The 25,927-nt window shown below is 39.0% G+C and overlaps 1 protein-coding gene across 4 annotated transcripts in view; it reads right to left on the bottom strand.

The window, feature by feature from the left end:
* Window positions 1-1,559: 1,559 nt before the first annotated feature.
* WDR70 (WD repeat domain 70) overlaps window positions 1,560-25,927 on the bottom strand; it is a 310,180-nt gene continuing 285,812 nt past the window's right edge. For all 4 annotated transcript variants that reach the window (XM_019930128.3, XM_073802066.1, XM_019930126.3 and 1 more), the window contains 5 exons: window positions 24,361-24,461; window positions 22,647-22,726; window positions 20,761-20,877; window positions 18,341-18,503; window positions 1,560-1,742 (listed from right to left, as the gene is read on the bottom strand). In XM_019930128.3, the coding sequence (XP_019785687.2) occupies window positions 1,655-1,742; window positions 18,341-18,503; window positions 20,761-20,877; window positions 22,647-22,726; window positions 24,361-24,461 (549 nt within the window). In that variant the 3' untranslated portion in view covers window positions 1,560-1,654. The remainder of the gene's footprint in view (window positions 1,743-18,340; window positions 18,504-20,760; window positions 20,878-22,646; window positions 22,727-24,360; window positions 24,462-25,927) is intronic.

The raw sequence follows: 25,927 nt of genomic DNA, 5'->3' as shown, positions 1-25,927 counted from the left end.
TGTCTAGGGGTCTTGGGTATCTTCATACTGTATTCCATAAATGTAATCTCGGACAGATTATTTGATATCCTGGACTACTTCTGTCTCGTCTATAAAGTGGGTTTAGCAATTTTACCTATTCATGAGTTTTTTTGTGAGGATTAAATGAGCTAATGCAGGTAAAGAGCTTAAAAGAGTAGTCATCAGATAGTAGGCACTCAGCAAACGTTAGTTCTTCCTCTTCTTACCTATTAAGCTAGGTGACAAGGGAAGGGGAATGGGATGAAGATGGGGATGGGAGAAGAAAAGGACAGAAAATAGCTTACAAGAATGAAGGTTTTTAGGATTTATCTATGAAGAATGCCCACTGCCACCTCAGAACTGTAGATGCAAAAAAATCTGTGTGAGTTCAGGGGGTTGTTAAAAAAGATTTCGGGGGAAGGGTGTCAGGGAGTGTAGTATGTGAGGCTTGTAGAACCAGGAGCTTTCTGATACACATTGTGGGCCAACATTCACTTTCATACCTATTTAATTCACTGGGACAGATGAGAGCAGGAGGGCAGAAGGCAAGAGTATTAAAAAACCTGAGCTGTCTAGCGGAGATGATTTGACACGCAAAAACTACCCCAGGTCGATGTGAAGTCAGGGGAGAAAAAGGCAAATTTAGCACGAAGATGATTTTCTTACTGTTACTCACAACACAAGTGGCCCTTTTCATGCTTGAGAATGAAATAGGATTTTATTCTATTGACTCATTATTACTTTGGACAAACTGCCAACTTTTGTTTTAGTTTTCTAGTCAAAAGCACAAAGACCATTCAGAATGATTTTTAATGTCTTCTACTTATACAGCTTTTACATTTACAAAGCATTTCTATACTTTTTAAAATTAATACTGATAAAAATCAGGCAAAGTCAATATCATTAGCTCTATTTTAAAAGAGCAAATATTTAGTGTATATTTACTGCGTGTCAGGTGCTATACTAAACGCTTTACAAGGATGTCTTATTCTTTTGACAAACCTATCAAGGTTACACTATTATCACCTGAGTCTAGAAGAGAGACGCTTAATAACTCTCCCAAGGTGACCCACACAGTAAAGAGCAGAGCCTGGATTTGAACCCACATCGGTCTGACTTCAAAGCCTGCTTCCTAAGTCCTAATCACTGCTTTCTGATGTTGAAAGATAATCAGATACACATTCTTTCCTAGTATGGCAATACTTTTAGTTTGAACTCCAATTCTACATATTTAGTCATGTAAACAACTGCTGTGAAATTATACAGAGATATGAAACGTTTTGATGTCCATTTCCATGTTGTGCTCCTAGAATTGCTCAAGACAGACGTACATCTCAATGTACCTTCCCCTCCCCCAAGGTTATAACAATCTGTACAAGACCAATCACTGTTGAATAAAGTTTCCAAATACCTAAAGTACTTGGTAATAAGCTAAGAATCCGTTTCTTATTTACTTATAATACGGTTTAATAGTTGTAGGTAAGAAAATGTAAGCACAATTTTACTGAAGAGTAGCTACCAATCTTTTGAATGGTTCAATAATACAAAGGACAAAAACCTGATCATAAAAATGTCTTTTTATTTCATTAAAAAAAAACCCCAAACCTGTTCAATATCCCTCCCCCTCATGCAAACAGCTCTCACATGAGATTCCTCAAATTTTACGTTTTTTCCATTCCGGCTCATTCTTTGCTTCCTCATCATCAGATTCAACTTGGGCAAACATGGTTTTGGGCTGAGTCCTAAAAGAAAGTTAAAGAGGAGAGGAAAAATTTACTCAGCAAGTGTGCATTAGACTTCGCTACTTTCAACAAGTGGAAGCACATTTGGGGAATCAATTATATCTCAATTAGTAGATAAGCATTAAACTTCTGGCAAAGAAAAGGATAATGGAAATTTAATTATGTTCAGATTCTTTTAAAGGTTCTTCCTTCTGTGGCAGACTATGTATGTTGTCCTTTCCTTCAATAAAATGAAAATGTTATCAAAGTCAGTGGAAACTCATACATCCATTAACCACCCTCAGTTTAACCAGTACTGCTCGGGGGAGCCAAACTATAGTCACCAAGCAAGAATCTACACAGTCTTTATTTATAACTCCCTGGGCTGTTCCTAGACTTAAGTACAGCAGTCCAAGTACACGTGATTATGGTGCACACAAACAGGAGAATCTGAGTCAACAGTTTTCTTATTTAATGAGTTTAAAATAATAGATAACATATATAGTAATTTGAGCCTGGCAGCAAAAATGAAAAACAAAACAAATGAACATTCCTTCCACCGAACACCCAGATCAGTGCATGGAAATGACAAGCACTTTAGGACATATCACTGCGTATCACTGCTGTAGTACTGGCACACGGTGCATCACGCAATCTTTGCATTAGGACCTGCTGTGTTTTGTAAACATACCTGGTTCAGTGACACTCCTTTTTACATCGCTCACACAGAAAATAATTGCAAGAAAATATCAAATGGTCATAATTTATGCCCCTTTCAGTCATGCTACTGCTGATTTCCTTTTAAAAGCAGCTCTACTGCATTATGAGGAAACATTAAAGCATGATATCTGAAGATGAAATACTTTAGCTTACATCATCATTTAGAGTTCAATTCATAATAGTAAGGTAATTGCAGAATGGTAAAAATAATGTCAATAATTCCTTTTATTTGGCAAGTGAAACAGGGTTAAAACCTTATATTACTAAACAGGTGGTTGCCGGAGGGGAGGTATAGGGAGGAGAGAAATAGGTGAGGGAGATAAAGAGGTACAAAGTTACAGTTATAAAATAAATGAGACACTGGTGTGAAATGTATGGAGTGGGGAATAGGGTTGATAATTATGTAATATCTTTGTATGATGATAGATAGTAACTAGACTTATCATGATGCTCACTGTGAAATGTATAGAAATATCAAATCTCTATGTTGTATACCAGGAACTAACATAGTGTTTTAGGTCAACTGTATTTCAAAACAAACAAACAAACAATTTCATAGAAAAAGAGATCAGATTTGTGGTTATCAGCGGCAGGGATTGAGGGAGGGGGAATTGGAGGAAGGCAGTCAAAAGGTAACAACTACCAGTTAGGAGACAAATAAGTACTAGGGAGGTAATGTACGACATGATAAATATAATTAACCCTGCTTTATGCTATAGATGAAAGTTGTTAAGAGTAAATCCTAAGTGCTTTCATCACAAGGGAAAAAACTTTCTGTTTAATTTTGTGTCTGTATGAGATGATGGATGTTCATTAATTAAACTTATTGCGGTCATCATTTCATGATCCATGTAAGTCAAATAATTATGCTGTACACCTTAAACTTATACAGTGCTGTATGTCAATTATATCTCAATAAAACTGGAAGGAAAATAAAAAAACCCTTACATGACTTCTTGCTCTTCCTTTATTATCCTGGGGAAGAAGTATAAACCATCCACATTCCACGCTGATGTTGTTCTGATGCAAGCATGTACTAGAATTCCTCATGCATAAGTCAGTCACAATTCCTGTCTCTCCAGTTACCTGCCTAGAGAGCCCAAGCTGTCCCCATACACAATCCAGTTGGTTATATTTCTTGTTGTCACTTCAAGACACTGTTATGACATCTATAAACAAGTCATAGCCCTAACATTTCCAAAACCAGCTGCAGATTTTCATAGGTCATGAGTTGCTGAATTACTAGAAAGCAGGCCACTGGCTTTCTAAGATGCTACAACAAGGCAACTGGTGCTCATGACATATTTCGTCTTCTGGCAAAGATGTCGAGCCCTTGGGTATAGACAAACCTGTACAGGAACAAATTTGTCTGGTTTAAAAAATCCTTTGGAAGCCTGAAGCTGTAAGTAGTCCTTGAGCTAAGCCTCAGGTGGGGGATTCATTCCCAGTTTGGCCACTGACTTGCTCTGTCACCTGGAACAGGTGTTTCCCCTCTCAGGGGTTTAGTTTCCTCCTCTACCAAATGTGGAGGTTGAACCTGATTAGTGGGTCCCAAAGGACTAAAGCCCCAGGGTAGACAATGATGAAGTGTGTGTTTTAACATTAATTCAAGTATAATACAAATAGAAAAGTGCATATTTCATAAATGTACTGTTTTCTGGATCTTCACAAACTGGACATGTCATGAAACCAACACCCAGATGAAGAAACAGAGTATGACGAGCACCTCCGAAGCCCCTCATACTCCCTTCCAGTTACTAACCCCAGACCCAGCGTAACCATATCCTGACTTCGGGCCACATAGATCAGCCCCACCTGTGTTTGTCCTGTCTCTGTATGATGCCTAGAGTGTTCACTATTTTGTGCCTGGTTTCTTCCGTTCAGCATCATCCACGGTGCTGTGTGTAATAAGGATGTTTGTAACCATACATTCCAAAAATTGCAAAAACAAAAACCCCAAAGGCAATACTGTGAATTTTACCGTGAGTTAAAATGTGTTTAAGTTAAATGACTGTCCTTTATTCTGAGATAATGTTCTTCTACCTATTTTGTAATAAAATGTGGTGGAAGTTTAAAAAAAACAGTCCTTAGAATTAGCTACTTAATTTCTAAGGGAATAAAAATAACATGATCTTCTAAAGATACCTGGCAATACTTCATAGCTCATCAATGTTAGCTGCAATGAGACTTAAGTACTTAAGAAGTTGCAGTGCTGCTTTTTTTGGATATAAAAAAGGAAACTGAATGACAGGTCATGGGAAGAAAACCTAGAGCTTGAAAAGGCTATTTCATTTATGTAGTCACTTTTTAAAATAATCCACCTACTTCCAGAAGTATTTTTAGTAGGTTGGTGGCTAACATTGAAGGGCACAGAATCAATGGAACTATTTAACAAGGGGCAGAAAGGGAGTAATGACGGCAAAGAGGCATGGGAGAACATTTTGGGGGAACGGAGACATTCTATAATCTTGATTGAAGTGGTGATTACACAGGTGTATACATTTGTCAAGACCTGAAATGGGTGCATTTTGTACTTTATTGTAACTAACTTATAAAGAAAGTCAAAACAAAAAAATGAGTCAAAGGTCAAGAACAAAAGAACAAAAAGGTATGTAACTGAGCATAAAACTTAGCACTAAATTTCCTAGAAGCCAAGGCAAAAGGAAAAGAAAGAGATTAGGTTTTCAAAGGAGGTAACCTCCCTCGCCCTGAGCACTGAACTCAGCAAAATTCACTGAGAAAATGTTCATACCAGGGTCACTTCGACTGTCACTTTCAATTACCAGACCACGACAGTTTCCTTTTCCTCTCCAGGTATTTTAACTTAAGGGATAGCAACTTGTTTGGAAGGTTGAATGGTCTCCTTTGTGAAACTACATGAATCTATTTTAAATTCCACTTTTGAACTAATAAAAATGTTGTCAGCAAAATAGCCATATTATGTATACACAACATCAAATCATGACACTTAGCTTTCATGTTCCACTTAGCATTCAACAGCCATGCTCCCCTTCCCCAAACTGCCAAAATCAAGGCATAAATCAGTGTCCAAATTTTCCCAGCAATGCTTGCATACCACTTTTCCTTTCATTTCGCTGCCCAGGTAGATAATAACTGAGTGTAAGATCTAGGCTCCTTTCAACAAATAATGTTGGGGAAATTGTATATCCATATGCGATGAAACTGGACCCTTACCTTACACTATATACAAAAATTAAATCAGCATCGATCAAAGACCCAAACCTAAGAGAAAAAACTGTAAAACTCTTAGAAGAAAACATAGAGGAAAGTTTTATGACATTGGATTTGGCCATGATTTTTTTGACATGACACCAAAAGCACAGGCAACAACAAAAATAGGTAAACTGGACTGCATCAAAATTAAAAACTGTACATCAAAAGACGAAATCAACAGATTAAAGTGAAGAGTGGTTATTTAGTGGGTACAGAATTTCAGTTTTGCAAGATGAAAAGAGTTCTGGAGATTGCACAACAACGTGAATGTATTTAACACCACCGAAATGTACACTTAATAATGGTTAAGATGGTAAATTTTATGTTATGTGTATTTTACCAAAATTAAAAAGACAAGAGTAGGCTCCTGAACTTGGGAATAAGGAAGAATGAACCCCCTTCCTGGGACAAAAAAGGGGGCACCTTGGAAAGGGCCTTAGCCTCCAACTTGGGGCCATGCCTGAAGCAGTGCTTCTCAAACCATCTGTGGGGCAAGGCCAGACTGTGTTTTCGAATTTCCCACCACTTGCAGATAAATATTTCTAGAAAAATTAAAAGACTACAAAATACAGATCCAAAATTTTATTAGATTCGATAAATATATCAAATTGCTATAAAATTTTCTAAGCTTATCTTGTCAGCACTGGCTGGTGGAGCACACTGTGAGTAGCGTCTGCTGGCAGTTCCATCCCTCCCCTTGCTTGGAAAAGAAAGGCTCTGAAAGCAGGGCGCTGAGACCAGACTGTGGAGTAAGAATCTGTCTTCTTAACATAAACTTTTACACATGATGAGCTTCCTCCAACTGCAGGAAAATATTTTTCACATCTAGAGAAGCTGGCCCTGTATGATGCTACTAAAGGCTTGGTGACGGAATGAAGCCTGAGGTTTCAGTCTCACAGGGCCACCCTTTAAGGAGCAGTCTTTCATTCTCAGGAGTATGGCATGGGGAGGTGAAGGGAGACGTGGCCCACGGAAGGAAGTTTCCCTCATTCCAATCCATCCCAAAACCAACATTCTTACAGCATAGTTCAGCACCTTCCCTAACAGCTGTATGTTGTCTGCTGAATAAAGACCAGGTTCTTCAAAAAAATATTATCTGACTTTAGCACAATGAATATCTCTGTCTAGTCTAGGGAATGCCAGTGTTTTATAGAAGCAAAGTGAGAGAATTACAGCTTTAAAATTTGTAGCTATTCTTTCTTGTCAGCAATTTTTATCTTTAAATTTATTTCCAGCAGTTTTTCTTTTGAGATTTTTTGGAAATCCATATATGAGGAAGACCAAAAAAATAAAAAATAAAATCAGTTCAGGATTATTTAGGGCATTTAAAACAGACTTCTTTAGTCACCACTTTTCAAGACAATGAAGAACAGAGATGATTAGGCAACTTCCAGCAGAGTTAGGAACAGAACCAGGAGATTTCTTCCTTGGGGGTGGCCTAATTTGCCCTTGACATAGAAAACTACTATAAAAATAAATCAACAATGTCAAGCAAGAGCAAAATGACACATACAAAAAGATAAAATGTTTTGAGAGCACTTAAAAGCTGGTCCAGAAATTCCTACTTTTAAAACCAATAGAAAACCAACAAATAAACAACAAAACCCTCTAAGCCCCTTCTAACCTTGTCACTGGCGACATAAAATGTATTCCTTTCTGGGCTGCTTGAAGAAATGGAATTTATACACTGATCTTAACATAGACTCTTTTGGGTGCTTCCATGAGGAAAAGTAGAATAAACCAAACCAAATGGGCACTGAAGACATGGCAGTAACTCAAGAAATACACATCTAAATAAAAAATGTGCAAAAAATATATTCTACTGCTTCAAGAAAGCATTTCCATTACCAGCCATTCCCTGTCTCCTCCTATTTAAGCAGTTCCTGCGTAATTCTATTACCTCCTTTCTCAAGAGACAGGAAGTTGTCAACTCAAATGTACAACCTCATGGCAGACTTACCTCAGTTGCCCAAAACGAAAGCCTACAAAGGGACTGACCTGAAGAAAAAGAAGGTAAGGGGAACATTCCATTAAGCCAAAGCACTGTGTGTGCTCAACAGGTTAATGGGGATAAGGTAAGCCTCGCTGAGAACCATTAAAGTATCCACCTTATTGAAATCAGCTTTATCCAGACTATTTATTTCATTGATTTACTGTCTACATTCACCCGTTTTTCTAAGTGTTAACTGAAAACTTAAAACTTACAGAAGGCTGATGTGAAACTTGTATTTTCCAGTTTGATTAACTCACTTGGCAAATAGTAAACATTTTTCACTTGACTATATATGTCATCTTGTTTACTAGAGTTACCAAGAAAAGGAGAGCAGATTAGATAGCAACATAGTTATTTACTGCTAACCATTAAATAAACTAATCAGAGGAGGGCTGATGGGTTTTTTGTTTTAGCTTCAGTAAACTCTGCATTTGCTAATAGTTAATATTTCATGAAGTACATATAAAAGCTTAAGCAAATGTCTTTCTCAAATCTATACATTCTGAATAGCTGATACTTTGTGCTGATTAATTTCCCCCTTGGAACATTTTTTAAACGAATTCTCAAAGTTATTTGTACAAAGGGAGTCTTTTCCAGCAACTGTGTGTTACAGAAAAATGACAGAAGCCCAACAGAAATGGAGTCCCACCTTCAATGTTTCCATCCAGAGGAATTTTGCATAGAACAGTCAGTAATGAATAAAAATTCCCTCTGTAATCTTTTCGAAGGGCATTTTTTGGATACAATGTTTGTGTAAGAGATTCAAAGTGTCCTTTCAAAGATGCAAAGGCTGTCCTTTCTCTTCTGACTAAGCTCTAACCTAGGCTTTCTACACTCCTTGAATGCTCAGGCCAGAGAGAAGTCTCAAAATGTCTTTGGCTGCAATGGGAAGTCCACAGGTCAAATGCTTTTTAGTTATGGATATTCTCCTGATATGATTCATTCAAAAAGCATAAAGTGAGCTCCAGGGTAACAGAATGAGTACGAGGGGAAATCACTTGTAATACTTACTTAATCATCAGTATGTGACTATCAACCACAAGCTTTTTTGGCTCAGAGCCCATTGTTTATTATGAAGGAAAACCTCAAAGCCAAAGTCAATTATAGCCATGACTTGACAATCTGACACACTTGTTAACCCTGTTAGAATGAATACGGCCCAGATGAACTCTGACCCAGTCGTCACAATTGCAGAATTATTAAGATTAAATAAAGGCTTGACCAAAAGATTCCACTTGAAATGGTCCCTTCTTTCTGGTGAAGAGCTAATCAAAGATAATTTTTATTTGTTTATTTATTTACTTATTTTTAATTTTTATTTTATATTGGAGCATAGTTGATTAACAATGTTGTGTTAGTTTCAGGCGTACAGCAAAGTGATTCAGTTATACATAAAAAATATTAGGGATGCATAAGAAGATGAGAGGCAACAAGATATTTCTAGATAAAGAATGTTCTATCTTCTTCAGGAAGTGAACACATAATATTTTGGAAAATAGCTAAAAATAGCTAAAAAACATCTCAGACTCATTAAGTAGGACATACTAACTCATTATGCTTGTGTGACAGTTCAAAGACTGGGTGAGGGTGGAGAAAGGGACATACATGAAACCTGTGGAAACTGGGGGGAAAAAAAAGAAAAAGAGGGAAAAACAAAAGGAACCCTCTAAAATCACCATTAGCTACTTTATCAGTAAGTGGGTAAACAAGTTAGAATGATTAGATCTTTGAAGAGCACACAGGCCTGAGGCAGCCCAGGTAACGTCAAAATGCCCTCTGTAAGCTCACATTTATGAAACATATAACGGTGTGCCACAACTTCTACTCAAAAACACATATGAAAGCTGGGCATTAGCGTAACTCTACTCTCTTACTTCATAGATGGCGAAATAGTCTCAGTGAAGGTAAGTGAGTCTCAGAGCAGGAATTAAACCCCAGGACTTCCGATTCTTAGTCTAGCATTCTTCCACTATGCCACACAATAGTCTTTTCGGCTTCACTATTATTCAACTTTCCCAATAACTATTATCAGTTGCATTGTGATGAGAAGCAGTACACTGTAGTAGTCAAAAGCAGAAGCTTGACTTTGAAGCCAGACCACCTGTGTTCAAGTCCCAAGTCTGCCTCTTGCTATCTGTATGGCTTTGGTCAAGTTATAAGCCTCAATTTCCTCATACGTAAAATTGGAGCAATAATACCACTTACCTCATAGGACTGTTGTGAGGATTAAATGAATAATATATAAAGTTTTTACATTACCATATAAAAGTGTCATTATTACCATATACCTTGCTTTTGGCTATCAGGTGTTCCTCACTTCATATTTTCAAAAGTTATATGTGGCATATATTTGATAAAATAATTTGCATCTTAAATACAACATAGCAGCTTGCTGTTTTTTTAAAAACCCTGGGGGAAATACTCTTCTATGTAAATGAACTATCTTCAGTATGAATCTCTATAATCAAAATAATCTATTCCATATATTTGAATTTTCAGAAGGGCTAATCACTTGTACTTTATTTTAAATAATTACTTTTTTTTATTATTACCAGACTTTAGTGTGCAAAATAATCACCTGGAGAACTTCTTAAGATGCAGATTCCCAGCCCCAATCTCTCAGTCTAAATGAGCCTGGGGTGAAGTCTAGAAATCTGAATTTTTAACTTTCCCACTCTTACCCTCAACTCTGACACAAACAGTCCACAAAATCACTTTGAGAAACACTGGCCCTTACATAGGAATACGGTGGTCAGTGATATCAGTCATGTAACCGTAACTCACAAAAAAAAGTACTATTTTTCTCTGTGGGTTTATGTCTCTTCCTGGCACAAATAATATATAAATCTTTACTCACTCAAAGAGTGATCTCTTTAAATATTGCCTAGCAACTCAACATGACTTAAACGTATCCTTTATAGATGGGAATGATATTTTAATGCATATACACACATATCCACGTATCCCGTATCAGACAAGACATGCACACTGAAAATTAAATTGACTGAACCAGCAATAATGGCAGCTTATCTGGCAAGGAAAGTGACCATGGCTGACAGAACTGTCAGGCTGTCTGGCTACTGGCCAGGGTTCAGGTTCCCACACACAACTATCCCTGTTGATGTGTAAGCTAATAGCATTCTGGATCTTTACCCTGCCCACTCCCCAGCCGGCTCCTTTCCCCTCCCTCCAGCAACATCTTTTGACAAGAAACTGTAATTGAATCTTCCCATGTATAGCTAAACAAGAGTCCTCTGTGATCCTGCTGTGTTTTAAAACTTTCATGGTTGTTACATTGTGAGTGCCAGGAATGAAACTTAAATACTCAACAATAAAGGTAAAGTGTTAAAAGACTCTTTGTTCTCATCACTGGAGAATAAAGGTGAGTGTCATGTGCAAGCAGGCAGATTTGTGTAATACCTAGTTGTGCTTTCCTGTGATAAAGCAAGATACAGTAAATCTTCATTTCATCACTGACACAAGTCAACTGCAGGGAAGAAAAACAACCAGACACACATTCTCGATTACAGTGACCTTTATGAAAAGATCCTTTTGAATATTAGCTTCCCTTCAAACACTGCCACTTGGCAGTAAACAGTATACTGTAGCAGGTGAACACAGGAGAAACTGCACTGCAATTCTGGCTAACAAATCACATGCCACAGACAGTGCCATGAACTTAGTATGCAGTAAATGTAAGGTGACAAAACTGAGTGGAAGGAAAGAGATGGGAGCAAAATGCAGCAGTAGAAAGGTGTATATTAAGAGAGATCACAGTCCTCTGAAAAGCTCATTAAATTAGGGATCAAGAGAAATGAAGTCTAATTCTAATTGCAATCACTGTGAATTGCAAGTCTCTAAGTTTCAGTCTCCTCACATGTAAGGTAAGGATATGACAATACCTGTTCTACCCATTTTGCAGAGCTACTATTAAACTAGCATATTATTCAATTGTAGATATCACTAAGCCACCTACAATGCAGGAAAATGTCATCAGGTAACAGAAACCAATGAACAAAACCAATTTCTGCTTCAATTAGTTCTAGTTAAAGAAGGCTGAAAATCTGGATGAATTTTTTTCCAAGAAGATATTAATTACCAAGCAGACTCAGAAGAGTCAGAATATCCAGATAGTCTACTTACCATAAGGGGATGGAAAAGAAAGAGAAAAATTAAGGAATTACTACTCACCCTCCCCTCCACAAAAGCACCAGGCTTCGACAGTTTTATGGGTAAATTCTATCAAATTTTTACAAAGTAGATTTAATGGTATTCAAAACAGTTTGAGAGTACATACAGAAAAGGAAAGCATACAAAATTTTTATGAAGGCAGCCTAACACCTGACAAAGAACAAACCATAAGCATGTGAGGGTCATACCAAAGAAGTGAGGATGATTCAATACTAGAATTTTGTAATATAATCATATTCATTGATCAAAGTAGAAATACAGAGGGAATTCCCTGGCAGTCCAGTGGTTAGGACTCCGAGCTTCCACTGCAGGGGACATGGGTTCGATCCTTGGTCCCTTGGTCAGGGAACTAAGATCCCGCAAGCCAAGCCACGAGGTGCAGCCAAAAACAAAACAAAACAAAACAAACCCCCAAAAAACAAAACAAAACAAAAATAAAGCAGAAATACACAGAGACACAACAAAGGAATTCAATAAAATTCAGCATCTATTTCAGATGAACATGCCTCTCATTTTTGTACAGTGTTTTCTTCGTATAGGATGCTCTTCCCTTGGATATCTGCACAGCTCATTCCCTCATTTCATTCAAGTCAAAGATCACTTTAGCAGAGGTTCTATCCTGATCACCATATCTAAAAATAGCACCCCTCTTTCTCCCTGATTACTCTATGTCCCCTTATCCCTATTTTATTTTTCTTCACTGCACTTGCTACCACCTAACACTTATAGATTTACTTATTGTCTCTCTCTGTCCACTAGAATATAAGCTCCACAAACCACAACTTAGTACCTGACACACTGTAGGTGTTCAATAAATCTTTGTTGAATGAATAAATAAAATGAAAAGAGATGAATTCTTCTTTAACATCTTGTATGTGTGTGTTTTCAAAAGCTGCCATGCTTTACGGAGAAACACCATTAAATTGAACAATATGAAATTACCGATATTTGACTTTTATTTCTTCTACAGAAAGGGCAATTACATATGTTTTAACCGAATCCTGTTCAAGTTCAAAGTGAGAAAAGGATGTGCACTATCACTGTTATTATTTAATATTGTTCTGGCAGTACCAGTCAGTACGATTAGATAAAATAAAGAAATAGCAGGTATAAAAATTGGAAAAGAGGAGGTGAATTTATAATTATTTGCATATGATATAATTTTATGCCTGCAAACCCCTCTAAATCTGACCACATTAAAATAAATTTTTTTCACATGGGGGAAAAATGGCATAAACACAGTAGAAATAAAAATGACTGACGGGACTTCCCTGGTGGTGCAGTGGTTAAGAATCCACCTGCCAGTGCAGGGGACATGGGTTCGAGCCCTGGTCCGGGAAGATCCGACAGGCCACGGAGCAACTAAGCCCGTGCGCCACAACTACTGAGCCTGCACTCTAGAGCCTGTGAGCCATGGCTACTGAGCCCACATGCCACAACTACTGAAGCCCGTGCACCTAGAGCCCATGCTCTGCAACAAGAGAAGCCACCACAATGAGAAGCCTGCACACACTGCAATGAAGAGTAGCCCCCGCTCGCTGCAACTAGAGAAAGCCTGTGCTCAGCAACGAAGACCCAATGCAGCCAAAAATAAATAAATACATTTATTTTTTAAAAAATGACTGACTAGTAGGAATATTTGCAATACGTGACATACAAAGGGTTAAGCTCCTTAATATAAAGAACTCTTAAAAATTAGTAAGAGAACCAATCAATCAATAGACAAAAGGGCAAAAGACATAAATAGAAAGTTCACAGGAAAAAGAGGCTTTTAACATATGAAAAGATGCCTAGAAAATTTTTAATGAAAGTGTAAACTACGATGGAATACAAGGTTTCACCTATCAGACTGACAAAGATAGAAGGATGAGGGGAAGGAAGCTCTGATACATTGAATAAGTTGGTTAAAAAGTCTCTTTGGAAGAAATCTGGGCACTATGTATACAAATTTAAAATGCAAATATCTTTTGATTTGGCAATTCTATTTCTTGAAGTTTTGCATATGTGGTCAAGGAGTCCAAAGATATTAATTTCAGTATTGTTTATAATAACAACAGACTGAAAGCAATGCAAACGCCCTTCAATACTGCACTGTTTTAGAAAAGCATAATATATCACACGATGGAAAATATCAAGAAAGTATACAGCATGAGCTAGATATGTATGAACGGGTCTAGTCCAATCTCCCAAGTAATACATAAAGCAAAAAACCAACCAACAATCAAAAACAAAGACCAGCTTGTAAAACATGTTATATACCTGTTTTTAAACAATAAATGTTTCTACACACATGTCTGCTCATTTATACATGGACTCTCTCTGGCAGGAAATACAAGAACCTGTCGGCAGTGGGTATCTCGAAGTGGTAGAACAAAGGAACTGGGGGTTAAAGTGAAAGGGAGGCTTTCAAATTTCCATTGTCTATGCTTTACATTGCTGGCTTTTTTAAAAACTGTGTGCACGTATTACTTAAAATCTCAGACATGAAAATCTTGTTATCAAGATAATTAGTTGTTAGAAGTTAGAACAATAACCTGGAAGTTCTAAGGCCAGGTTCCTGGTTTGGGTTCTAGCAATAACTTGCAATCCAGTAGGTTCTAAAAGTTACCTTCTCAGTGTCTCATTTTCTTCAGTGGTAATTCTGACACCTTTCTATGAATTACATATTGCTAATATCAATCATTAATCAGCAAACAGTATTATTTCAATATTTGTGGAGACACCTCAATGATTTACTTTGTGTACAAACGTACACACGTCTATTTGGAGCAGTTTGCTATCAAAATGATACATATTATGTTTGGCAAATTTTAAACCATAGCTCTGTTTACTCTTCTTTCCTCAGCTAATTTTTGGTATGCTTATAAACAAGTTTTCTGAAGTATAAAAAGATCCCTAGTAATAATAGAAAATAACTACTCCATTAAAAACAGAAGTGTCAGAGGCATAATCCGTAAGCATATCTGAGTGCCAAGGATGTGTTGACATATATTAGCTTATATACACACAGAGTCTATACAAATGAAGGCTACATGCAAACTGTTTAGCTGGCCAGCCTTGATATGACCCTCTTAGCTGTTGTAATATTATCCAACTACTTGTTCAGAGATGTTCCATCTGTACTGTCTGGTTATTAATACATGTTGCAAACATCCACCACTGACGTTACACAGTAAATAAAGTCTGTTCTGCTACAACACATATAGCAAAGGATGCGGTGCTCCCCATCAGGGGCCCTCAAATCCCTTTAGCATTTTTCTGCAGGGTGCTTTCACTCGCAGCAGCAGCACCGACCTCTCTCTGTCAGAGGGCTGCCGGCAGGTTGCTAAAGCCCAGGATAGCTGGAACTGCCTGAAATGTCTCCCCTGGTCCCATCTCTAGCCATCACCAAGGACCAACAGATGTTGGAGTGAAATACTCCAGTTACTGTGTGCTCTGACCAGGGTCTCCAGGATCACCTTGTGGGACTAAGCCAAAGTGACCCTCCCTGGAACTTTATTTAATATTGTGCACTTTCTTGGCTTAAATTATCTGTGTGAGAGTCTTTATCTCAGGGTCTGCTTTTAAGGAACCCAAGCTAGGACAGTGTGTTTTACTTTTAGGCAAAGTAGCTCATAATGATCAGCAGATAGAGGATCAATATCAGTATAACAAGTAAGCTGAGCTGGTTTATAAAGTTGGTTTCCTTCTAGCATATAAATGTTTTGAAATGTAATCAGAGTCCAGCTTTCTCATAATTGAAGAGAAAACTTTAGCAATACATAAAAACATCAAGAGAAAAGCTGAATATGCTTCCAACGATACAAAAATACACATACACAAATTTATTTACTGTGTTAGTAATTGCAAAATACTGGGTGCAATCTAAATACCCATATGTAGGAGAACGGTGGAATAAACCATGGTACATCCATGCAGCGGAGCACCACACAGCTGTGTAAAAGAATGAGAATGAGCTCTATGAACTGGTGGAGAGTGATTTCCAGGGCATACTGCTAAGCGAAAACAAACAAAACTCAAAAGACTATTTATACCATGCTAACCTTCATGTAAGAAAGAAGGGGAATATAAGAAAATACAGATCTGCACATTTGTGCAAAAGAAGATAAAACAGAGTGGTTACCTATAGGGGTGAGTGGGAAAAGGAATGAAAGAAGCAAGGGTATTGGAATGGGGGAGCAGGGACGAAGAGGGAGTGACACTTCCCTGAGTATATCTCTTTTAAAGTTCTGACCCCGAGCACCACAGTAACAGTTCATATACCCTACCCACACCCTAAAAATATAAAGGAATATAAACACTAAAAATAAGCCTAACTTCATTTTCAAATGAATAACATAACCACAGTGATGGGAGTGGAGAAGAAAAGAGCTAAGTAACTTGACTAGACACTGTAAGGATAAAAAAGACAAGAAGAACTGTACACAAATGCTGTAATTTAGTTAGGAAAAGTGTTTCTCATGGGCGGGTGGCGGTTAGCAATTCTAAAACGATTTTAGGTGTAGACTAGAATTGAACAAATAAGTAAATACACTGTAGATAATATGAGCTGGGTTTCTCACTATTGGAGAAAGAAGTTACAAATATGCAAAGGGAAAAGGTTAAATGAACCCTGTGGTACAGGATTGAAATCAGGGGCATCAGTTTAAACTCGCACTATTTAAAATATACATACAGATAGATACATAGAGAAATAATAATGTGTGTATATGTGTAGGTTAGTATACAAACATATATTTCTGAGGTTTGCTGGCTGACAGGACCTAGAAGCAATGACATTTTAGTAGCAATGAGCACATCTAGCACCAACCTCTTGGTTTCTAAACATCATTCTCCAACAAAAAGGAGCCAGGGCTCCTTGGAGAAGTGGTTGATTCTAGGACTGTGGCAAAACAAAAACAAAAACAAAGATGCGCCTGGAACATTTTGTGGTGCCAGAAAATAAGGATGTGCTAAAAAACAAACTAACAAACCAAAAAAAACACACCTTGTTGAAAGAATAAAGGAGCCATTCTGAAGGACATTCTATTGGCCAAAACTGGAACAATGTGAGCGACAAACTAAATAATGATAATATTGGATTTTAACCCATAGAATAAAGTATTTTAAAGTCCACACTTATATTTAAAAACTTGAAAAATAAAGAAATGTGAGAGGAGCAATTCTTCCTTTTAGTAGAAGTCCAAGTAATAAATGTAGGAAAAAAAGAGGGAAATAGAAAACACCACTAGGGAAACACCACAGCAGTAACTGCTGTAGGCAAATCTATCCATGCATGATAAAACGAGGGAGTGAAAGTCTGAGAGACAGGATTTGCCTAGTCTTAAAATATTACTCCCAAGCAAGTTACTAACTCAAAATGGAATGATAGTAACTTGACAGTGGAGAAACTTGGCAGACATCACCTTAACCAAGAGATCAAAGTTATCATCACCAGTCATCAGACTGAGGGACACGAAGCCCCTGATGTGATGCACTGAGAAGGATATAACATCACTCCTGTGTTACTTTTGTCAAAAATGCACAGTTTTATTCCAATCATGAGAAAATATCAAACACAAACTGAGAGAAAGTGTACAAAATAACAAACCAGTGTTCATTGAAAGCATCAAGGTCATGAAAGATGAGACAGACTGAGAAACTGTTATGACTGGAGGAGACAAAGGAAAAGTAACAGCTAAATGCAACGTGGGATCCTAGATAGGACTGTAGAAGAGAGAAGGGATATTAGTGGAAAAACTGGGGAAATCACATAAGGTCTGTAGCTCCGTTAACAGTACTGTACCCATGTTAATTTCATGGTGTTGCCAATTAATTGTACTATGGCCATGGAAGGTGTTAACATCAGGGGAAGTTGGGTGAAGAGTATACATGAACTCTCTGCATTGCTTTTACGATTTTTCTGTGAGTCTAACATCAGTTTACAATAAACACTTAAAACCCCCAAATTCTACAATATTACTGTTCTTTAGTATAAATGTGCTGGTTTAGTGGCTTTAAGAACAACTACATGTTCACACATGCGAAGTTATTTGAGGGAATCTGAGCAGGCAGGCTCTAATCTGCCTATGTTTAAGTGTTACTTACAAACACAGCTCTACAAATAAAAGTTAATCCTCAATAATAGATTCTACAAACTGTTTCCTTTCATTTGCTTTTAACCCTCCCTAACTAAGATAATGCAGACAGGCAGTGATTTTCTTTCTTTTTTTTTTTTTTATCACAGGTAGAATGGGTTTCACATAATGGGTTTATGCTAGGCTATAGATCTAATGGAACCGGCCTGGTTTAAACATTTACTGCTTAGAGTCCTCAGATACAAACAAATGCCTAGGTTTCAGGACCATGAGTACCTGGCCATTTTTCATGCTTAGGAATAAAAAAGATATGGAGAAACTAGAACCTCAAAGCAGCCATTGTTACGTTCTTCCCAATTCATTAAACATAATACATTTTCTATTTTAAACGGCTGCTTCCTTACTTGGAGTAGGCTGGAGAAACCCAATACGGGTTGTCCTCGGCTGCTTTGGCATGCCGCAAGATGGCTTCCCGGGGATTGCTGTCATCGGTTTTGTCCAAAGCAATGTTCTTCACAATGTACGACGACAGGGTGCCCCCGTGGGTTCCAACCCGGCCACCACGACCTGTTCCAAAGGGAAAAAACCAAATCCGGAATGGAGTGAGCATATACCTTTTGTACACTGGGCTTATCTGACCAGGTTGAGAATCCCTCACTGCTGGCTTCCAAGGCGGACGGTTAAATGGATGACAGCCTAGGGTCAGGGATTCAGGTTTACCTGATTTTTGTCATTTCCTACAGAACCAAGGTTTTGAGCACTCTGAGGCTTCTACCAGACTTTGGTTTGAAGCACACAAATCTCAGGAGTACCTGAGTACCATCCTTTCAGCTTTCATGTATGATCATCAAAACCAAAGTAGGGCATCACCAAACCTCAACTTCCCCATAACAGTTTTAAATGCCTTAGTTGCTCACTTTACACAATGACACCAATGTAGGAAGAAATACAAATAGTTCGCCATGTGTATGCCTTAAAAAATTCCTCAGGCATGAACACATGAAATTCAACTAATAAAAATAACCAATGATCATTAGGTGCTATTTTAGATTTAAACAAACATATCTTAGGGCTTGCCATCTGCCAAGTACCTTGTAGGAGAGAAAACAAGATGAACAGACTGATTCACCTTATTTTACTGTACTGTAATTGCTCTAGACAGGAAGCTCCACATGGGCAGGAATGTGTTCCCCACTGGATCCCCAACTGCCAGCCTGGTTCCCAGTACTCAGAAGATGTATGACTTTTTAGGAAGATTAAAAAAAAAAAAAGGAAAAACAAAATCCACACCACATGACCACATGAAAAGTCAAGTAGCACTAAAAGATTAATTTTATAAGGCAGGAAATAACTGCCAAAGAATCCGCATGGCCAGTAACTAAGTGGAAGGAGAGGAAGCAGAAAGCTCTTCAGGCTGATCTGGTGGGGGGAGGGGGTCTGTAGGAAGAGATAAACCCAATGTGGGAGAACTCAGAAGACAGAGAAGGTTATTTTCAATGAGCAGAATGGTTTAAATACAAAAGTACAGAAAGAGGCAAGTTCACTGGGCATTTGGGGGCAGGAATGAACCAACAGGCATGTGAGAAGATCAGAGTAGGAGAGAGGTGAGGTGTAAAGTTCGAAAGTACGTTAGGGGCTTCCCCAGTGGCTGAGTGGTTGAGAGTCCGCCTGCAGATGCAGGCAACACGGGTTCGTGACCCGGTCCGGGAAGATCCCACGTGCCGCGGAGCGGCTGGGCCCGTGAGCCATGGCCGCTGGGCCTGCGCGTCCGGAGCCTGTGCTCCACAACGGGAGAGGCCACAAGAGTGAGAGGCCCGCGTACCGCAAAAAAAAAAAAAAAAAAAAAAAAAAGTGCGTTAGATTCAGACTGAAGAGAACTCAATCTCTGGATATGCAAGTGGACAGTGTAAAGCTTATGAAGATGTGAGGGCAGCAGCAATAAGAAAGCTACAGGAATTGGGAATAAAAGCTGTGTGTGAGATGAACGAAGGTAGGGTGGTGAGGAGAGAGACTTGAGAAGGTGCCTAGTTAGAAGGGCTTTTCAATAATCCAGGCAAGAATATTATTTAGGAACTTTGATTAGGATGGTGGCAGAGAAAATGGGAAAAAAACTGAGAGTGGTATATGAAATATTTTCAATGCTGAAGGGTCAGGCCAAACAGATACAGGTCCAGAACTCAGGTTCACATGAATGAACAAGTCATAAGCTTTAAGCATGTGAACATAGGACAAATGGAAACTATGCAGGTGATAACAGAAAACGGGATTCTAGCAAAGGTACGTGCTATATGATAGCCAATGCTGCCTTGCTTTCTACTGGTACCTACTTTCTTAGAAACTCACTCTAAGGATTTTTATTCATCTTCTAGGGAAATGGGCAGCTCCATTTTATCAACACAGAATTAAATGATGTTCACCTTCTGCCTTGTGTGAAACCTAATCCAGCCTAAATTCTGGTCAAAGTACCCAGTGTTGCATATTAAGCCAATATTGAGAGCAGTGGTTTTAACACTGGGTCCCAAGGAGCCCCAGAGTTCAACCGAGGTCACCTAAAGGGCTCTAGCTGGAGACCAAGCAGAAAGGGCTCCGGGCTTCCTCTCTACTTCAGCACAGCAGCTCCATTTTTATCAGTTTATGCACTGTGTTTCTGCATCAGATCTTTACACAAGAACTTCCGATGGTAAAAGAAGACGTTTGAAAACCCCTATTTATTAAAATCTCTGAAGACAGGCATCTAGGCCCAAAAGATCTTCCAAATTCTGTATCTATTACCCCACCCTGCCCCGCAACCCCCTTTGCAAGTCACTAGTTAGATCACAGTCACCTGGGCCTGCTACAGGAGGTTCGGGTTTGTGAGACTTCAGGGGATCCAGTCTGTCCTTCTCCAGCTGTTTCCTTGTACTCCGCTGGCGGGGCTCGCGGAACATAGGCAAGGCATGAGCTACGAGAAGTCACATTTGAAAAATTTCATTATGATAATAACCCTTCCATCCAAAAACACAGCTAACGCATGAGTAAATGACGATGAAATGGAAGTCATAATGACATCCTTCATCTAATAATAAAAGACAGTCTTATTGCAACCAATTAGCCAATTTCGTTTGAGACCAGGCTCACTGTTCACCTCTCCTGGCAACTAATGGCGCTCAGGAAATGCCGTCAAATACCGTCACAGAAACATTGGTGAGGCTCCCCATCTCCCAAACCATGGGCAGCAGTTAAACTTAATTTCTGTGGTTTTGAAAAGAAACACTTAATGGGACTGCCCCTTGTTTTTTCTTATAGGACCCAAATGCAAATAATGCCAACAGCTTGCCTGTCAGCCCTGAAGTTTCCTCAGATGCCTCATAAACACTGGAATCACTTCACACATTTCTGAAATGTGACCACCTCTCAGGAGGAGTTGACAGCACTGAGAAACCGGAAGGGAGGAACACTTATCCCACTGAAACTGGGATAAAGGTTGCCTTGAATGCAAGGAGGTGCCTGAATCTCCTGATGTGGTGACTTGATGGGGACTTCATCCTTTTCAATATGGTCGACAAAGGAATAAAAATCAAAGTAATATTTGTCCAATTGCTGTTGCTCAATGTCAGAATATAAAAGAAAATATGTATTAAAAAGGGAAACAGTGTGATATTCTGGTGGAGAGGGAGAAGACTATTGGGGATAGAATCAAATATCTTTTTTTGACCAAAAAAAGTACGAGGATAATTTCTTTGAATGTTTACGTGCAAATTAAAACCCCTTTAAAAGAGAAAACTGGGGGAGAGTTAAAGGAATAATAGGGGTTTAAAGGAAATTTATGATATGAATGAAAGAAATGTCTGTTAACACCTAAAAAACACTTCCAGTACCCCTCCTATCCTCTACCCGTACTTCCAGCCTGGGCCAGGGCCATATCACTCACTAGTAAAATATGCCTACCTTGAGTCAGGGGAGCTGAAACACAGCCACCCGTCACTCTGTCGGGCAACACGACACAACAGTATTTTTAGGAGGGGGAAAAATAGCTTTTCACTTCAAACGAATGCAGGAATTGAAGTAGGCTGCATGTAATCACATGAGTTAGACTGGTTATGACACCGACTTTAACACTTCTACTCTTGCAAAAAATGTCACCGGATCTCTTTACTGATCATCAGCTCCAAGGGACATGGTCTTAGATGAGACCAACCACCAGGGAGAAAACCCAGCAGTGCAGCGCCCCCTGGCCTTTAGACTGAGCCACCGATAAAGTCCACAGGGGCATCTGCTAATGACAACTGCTACTGCATCCAAGATCTCCTGCCTAGCCGCAACCTGTGACAGGTCTGAGACTGTGACTCTGGGAAACAAAAACCTGCCAGATTAACGAGGCTGTGTGACAAACCCGAGAGAAGCTGCTCTGTCCTGGTAAGATTTCTGATCATACCCCAGGTAGTTCATTTTATATCTAAAGGTCTCTGGATCAGTCTATCACATGGTCACAGAATTTAGGCTTTTCCCTTTTGGGTTGAAAGTTACATGAAGTAACCCTGTCTCCGTGACGGGGCACAGAAGCTAAAGGGGTTAGCTACTATATGACCCCCAGTCCTGAACACATGAAAGGGGTATTTTGTAACATATGCCTGAACTTGGAGGGCTTTTTCTGTCTCTAAAGCCATGAGATCAACAGCACACTAGAACAGAAGACAGACGCATGATGGAGAAACCATGCTAACAACTTACGGGTGATGATGTAGTCCTGGGTTAGAGTCTCCGCTTGTTTCGCCTTCCGCTGTGTTTTAACCACACATAATTTCGCTCCCCTGAGAGGGGTAAAAGCAAACGATTTTCTTTATTTGGTCTCAGAAACAAAGTCTACGTCAAAAGCATTAGATACTTTCAGGAACATGCTCTGTACACACCACCTCACCAAGTCCTTGACTTTCTAAGGACTGGCAACAGATGGAGCCCTTGGTGATAAGAGATTAAATGTATGGGAAAGCAAGTCTGAGTCAGTGGTTACTACTCTGTGAAAGGGTTAGAAAGGTAACTGGAAAACAAAAGGCCAGTTTAAAAAATCTATAGAAATAACCTAAAATTAAGATCTTAAAGAGATATTAATAACATTAATCAACCTTTTCACCCTAAAGGTCATAGGGTTCAAATTTTAGTTTATGTCTCAGATGAAAGCAACCTAGGTAGTCTACAGCCCAAGTGGCATTTGCCTACAATTCAAATACAAGAGTACAAGTGATCTGGAACTGAGTCAGCTTGGCAGTGTTGCCAAGGGGCTACAGTCCAAGAATGTGTGGGATTAACCAAAAGTGTGCTTAGAACATTTCACTTCTCCTTAGCAATAATGAGCATCCGTTTCAGGAGAAACAAAAACAAATAAGCAAATTTCTTAAAGTAAAGATTCCAAAGATAGGAATCTTCTAAAGGGTGCTATCAAATGGGGTTCATTATTTTCTCAAGTAAAACAGACTCCCTCCTCTCATCCTAATTACATTAGCATTTCAATTTCTTTATTAAAAAACAAACAAAATCCTATTTGTTCTTAAAGACCACAATATATAACTTTATTTTATAGGGCAAAGGTTCCAACTCCAGAAAATTCTGTCTGCTTCTATTCCGAGCCAAATCATAGTCAATACATATTCACTAATAGAGGATGGGTTTCCCTTCCCCTGAAAGAACGTGGGAGCTCAAAACAGGTTTACGGGGGACCCCAGTAAATACAGCATGTGCATTTTAGTACTAGCTGGCCAAGGCTGACTCTAAAGAAAGAGCTAATCACTCACTATAGCTTAACAAAGAGAAACAAAACCATCTTTTGGGGGGTTGGTGATACATGTTTACCTTTGTGCCCAAGGAAAAGAGAAATAACTGAGAGACTAACTGAGCCTCTAGTGAAGTTTTCGGATCCTTGAAGCACACTGGTATGCTTAAATTTGGCATTTGGGGACAGACATGGGATTGAAGGGGAAAGTAGCTGTGCTGTCCTCCTCTGCTGGCAGAGAACAACCCTGCCAAACATCCAAACCGGCACCTGATAAAAGCCCAAACAGAAAGGGAACAGAACGGACTAGTTTCCATTTCCTATAAGTGGTTAGTTCCCTGCTCTGTTAATCCCTTACATGCATCACTGCTAATGCCACTGTCCAGGGTGGTATGCAAAGTGGGCAGGCCTTTTTCTCCCCTTGCACTCAACATTTCAGCTAAAGAACTGCAAATCCCCAGGAAACTTTCACTTTGAATTCTGTATGGATCAAGGGAGATATCCAAATCCTCTTTAAAGCACAATACTAGGAGTTTGAGGCTTTACTCTGTGCCAGCTGCATTTTCTAAAAGGGTGGATCCCCATCAAAGAGGGAAATAAATAAAAGTGGGGGTGGAAAAAGAAAACCCTCCCCCAGTTGCTGTCATCCATCTAAAACAGGCAATACTTATGAAATACCTCTGACTCTTGTTGGGGTCATAATAGACTTTAGCCAATCCGTTTCCAGTCCCCACCATGATCTGGTTCAGCTTTGGATGCCACAGGCAGCGGACAACACTCTGTAAAGGAAAGGCATGGTAGTCAACTAAAGAGGGTACATAAAAATGGAAAAAAAATCTGCTGGTACTTTGATGGCTTGTTTACGAAACTGAAAATCACCCTGATGACTACCTGTAACTTTTAGGGCATTTTCTTCTAAACCATAGGGTTGTGTTCCTGAGGTTGAGTTCTGTTCTATCACTTGTTATCTGTGTGATACTCTATAAAAATAAAAAAGATGCTCCCTTCCTGACATCCCTCCTCTCCTTCCCTGACAGCCTTGAAACCACAAAGTTGGGCTTTCCCAGCTCTGCTGCCATATGAGGCTGGCATCTTAGAATGCTGAACCCACATAACTCAGTTCATTTTACCACTGAAGCAGATTTAGATCTCAGTGTTTCATGCTTTTATACACACAATAAATATGCCCCTCTGGACAGCATATTGAGACCAGGTGGTTACTGTTTTTAGTTTACAAAGATCGAAATCTCATAAAGCTTTTTCAGGAACAACACACATTTGCAAACATTGACTAATATCTCCCTATCTATGAGATAAACCAGCAGGTCAGTAGCAGAAGTAAAACAGAGATATGGAATATAAAGCCTTGATATTAACCTGAATGAAAAGCTATTTAGGAGAAGGTTCACTGGAAGTTATGAGCCTGTGAGTTCATCACTAGTAAGGAAAATAAGTGGTACTCTGGGGTCAGAAAGAACCACGAGTTCTTAGTGAGAAGTACAGCCTGTTTTTAATTTTTGCTGAAGTAAGAGGGCAGAGGTGGAAGAGATGGCAGGGATAGAATTAAGGGGGAAAAAATGAAGCTAAGGCTGGTAGGCAGAAACAGCATGTGCTGGGTTCTGCAGATCTCACTCTGATAGAGCAAGAAATGAGTGGAAACATTAATTCAATGATTATCAGGAACCTCTCACGTGCCTGGCAATGTACAAGGACTAAGGGAAAAAGGGTACAATTAGATATTGCCATTTTCTGTTCTAATACTAAAATGCAAATCATGGAATTTCTGTCTCCCAAATAATCTAACTCGGGATGGATTTCTTTGGTTTCTTCTCCCCAGCCATCCAGCTCTTTTCTTAAGACAGAATATCTGGGAATCCCTGCAACCCCTTTTGATAGAAACTCTGGCTCCCACCTGACTGGCCAAAAAAAAAAAATGCATATAGTTAAATGGCTGCAATTCCTACTCTGAGATTCCTGAGAAACTAAGAAGGAAATGTAAAAGAGTCTGCAGAACTTCTAATTCATGCCTGACGATATTCGAGAAGAGTGGTTCTTAAGCTCTGCACCACTGAAGAGCGTTGAGATGTTCTACTGAGAAAACCAAATCAGAGTGGTTGTGTTTCCCCTGTCGTTGGGGGAAAACTAAGTTCAAAGGGCAGGTTTTCACAGTTTTAAGTTTTCTTTCCGCAATTTTTCTTAAACCTGTGGGGCCTGCTAGCCAATGTCTACTAGCAAGTGCTAAAAG

Source organism: Tursiops truncatus, chromosome 3, assembly GCF_011762595.2.
Source record: "Tursiops truncatus isolate mTurTru1 chromosome 3, mTurTru1.mat.Y, whole genome shotgun sequence".
Lineage (NCBI taxonomy): Eukaryota > Metazoa > Chordata > Mammalia > Artiodactyla > Delphinidae > Tursiops > Tursiops truncatus.
This window is presented reverse-complemented; position numbering and strand designations above follow the sequence as displayed.